At 34.8% G+C, this 1,583-nt stretch overlaps 1 protein-coding gene across 10 annotated transcripts in view; it reads right to left on the bottom strand.

Annotated features, from left to right (window-relative positions):
- The window catches only part of APC (APC, WNT signaling pathway regulator), a 163,516-nt gene that overhangs the window by 24,765 nt on the left and 137,168 nt on the right, over positions 1-1,583 (bottom strand). For all 10 annotated transcript variants that reach the window (XM_025207076.1, XM_025207075.1, XM_025207077.1 and 7 more), the window contains one exon: positions 742-837. In XM_025207076.1, coding sequence (XP_025062861.1) covers positions 742-837 — 96 coding nt within the window. The remainder of the gene's footprint in view (positions 1-741; positions 838-1,583) is intronic.

Raw genomic sequence — 1,583 nt, 5'->3', positions numbered from 1 at the left:
GAAAGAGAATGAGGAGCCTAAAGGCACATTTGAATGCAATATATACATGTGCGTGTGCAAACACTGCAAAGATAACTATGAATGACTTCAAAGAAAGTCTCAGTGTAATGTGTGCATGATGAGTATTTATGAAGTGTAAAATGGGTACATCCTTCTACTTTACCCAGCAAGTGCACATGTCAAAGCACAGTTCTCTTTTCATCTGACGAGATCAGAACAATTAGAATCAAGACTATGCAGAACACCTGATGATTACTACTGCATAATTCTTATTGATGAATTCTTTTCCCCAGAGAAATAATATGTGCTTCTTAATGCTCATTAAAGGTGGCTGAAGACCTGTGTACACTAATAGGCATGGAACAGACAAAAGGGCAAGTTTGTGCTCAGAAAGCATGCCAACTAGGGAAATAGGGTCGTCTCCATGGAGTAGTCCAACCCTTCCAAAATTCCCAACATGTAGTTTTCGTGGTCTTCCAAAATTGCCAACTGCATCAACTGCCACCAACTGTGATGGCAAATCAGTTAATAATTCATCAAATAAGAACTGGGTTGAGATCACCATATCATTCTAACAGGTTCAAAAGAATCACCTGGGGACAGGGTCTTTGACCTAAATTAACTGGGGATTTATCTACACTTGTGGCAAAATTGAACAACTTATTGGATTTCTATATAATATACATGAAAGCACAGTTAAAAACTTCTAACAGATGTATATAGAAAAATATTTGCTCTTACCAAGCTCATTCATTGCATGCCTATGTTCTTCATCAAATGAAAGTTTCATCAGAACACACACTGCAGGACAGATCTGATGGTCAACTGGAGCTGGCACTGTTCCACCCCACCCGAAAAGGAAACAATTAATATTTACTTGGTCTATTAAAAGGGTGTTGTCAAGATAATATACCTTGAAGGGAATGCAATTTTAAAGTAAATTTTAGTTGGATTACTGAAATAATGCAAGAAAAGACTAATTAATTGTGCATTCTAATGAAAATGATTTGTGGACAGACTTACACATAAGTATAACCAAACTTCTAGATATTTAATTTCTGGTGCTGCAAATATTCCTTGTAAATAGGAATTTCCACCTGATCAAACAAGTAGATTTTGAAGGCTAATACATTTATTTGGCTAATTAACTTGACAGTGGGCACTGGTGGAAAGAATGGAAACGTTTTCCCTTAAATCAGAAACAATGTTAGAAAAGTTAAATTGATACGTTAACATTTTTTCTCTGAAAAAGCGCATTTATTTTACAGTGACAATACTATAATAGCTTAAAATTCCCTGATCTATCATACACAGGTTATCTTTAATAGTTGCATGCATTACATTGAATAGACTGGAACTAGACTGCTCTATTTGTGCCCTTCTAAGACCAATTTTGCCCAAAAGAAGAAAAAAAAAGGAGATGCATATCTCCTTAGAATATCCCTCTCTCTGAGTAAAAGATTAGGATTTTAAAAACCATTACATAGTCAACAAATACAGTTACCATGAATTTTAAAAACAAATTCATACAGAGTACAAAAAAAATCTTAAGAGTCTGCTTAGAAAAAGTACTAAAGTCTAGT

This window comes from Alligator sinensis, unplaced genomic scaffold (genome assembly GCF_000455745.1).
Source record: "Alligator sinensis unplaced genomic scaffold, ASM45574v1 scaffold225_1, whole genome shotgun sequence".
Classification (NCBI taxonomy): Eukaryota; Metazoa; Chordata; order Crocodylia; family Alligatoridae; genus Alligator; species Alligator sinensis.
The sequence above is the reverse complement of the archived record's forward strand: the minus strand, read 5'-3'. Positions and strand labels throughout refer to the sequence as shown.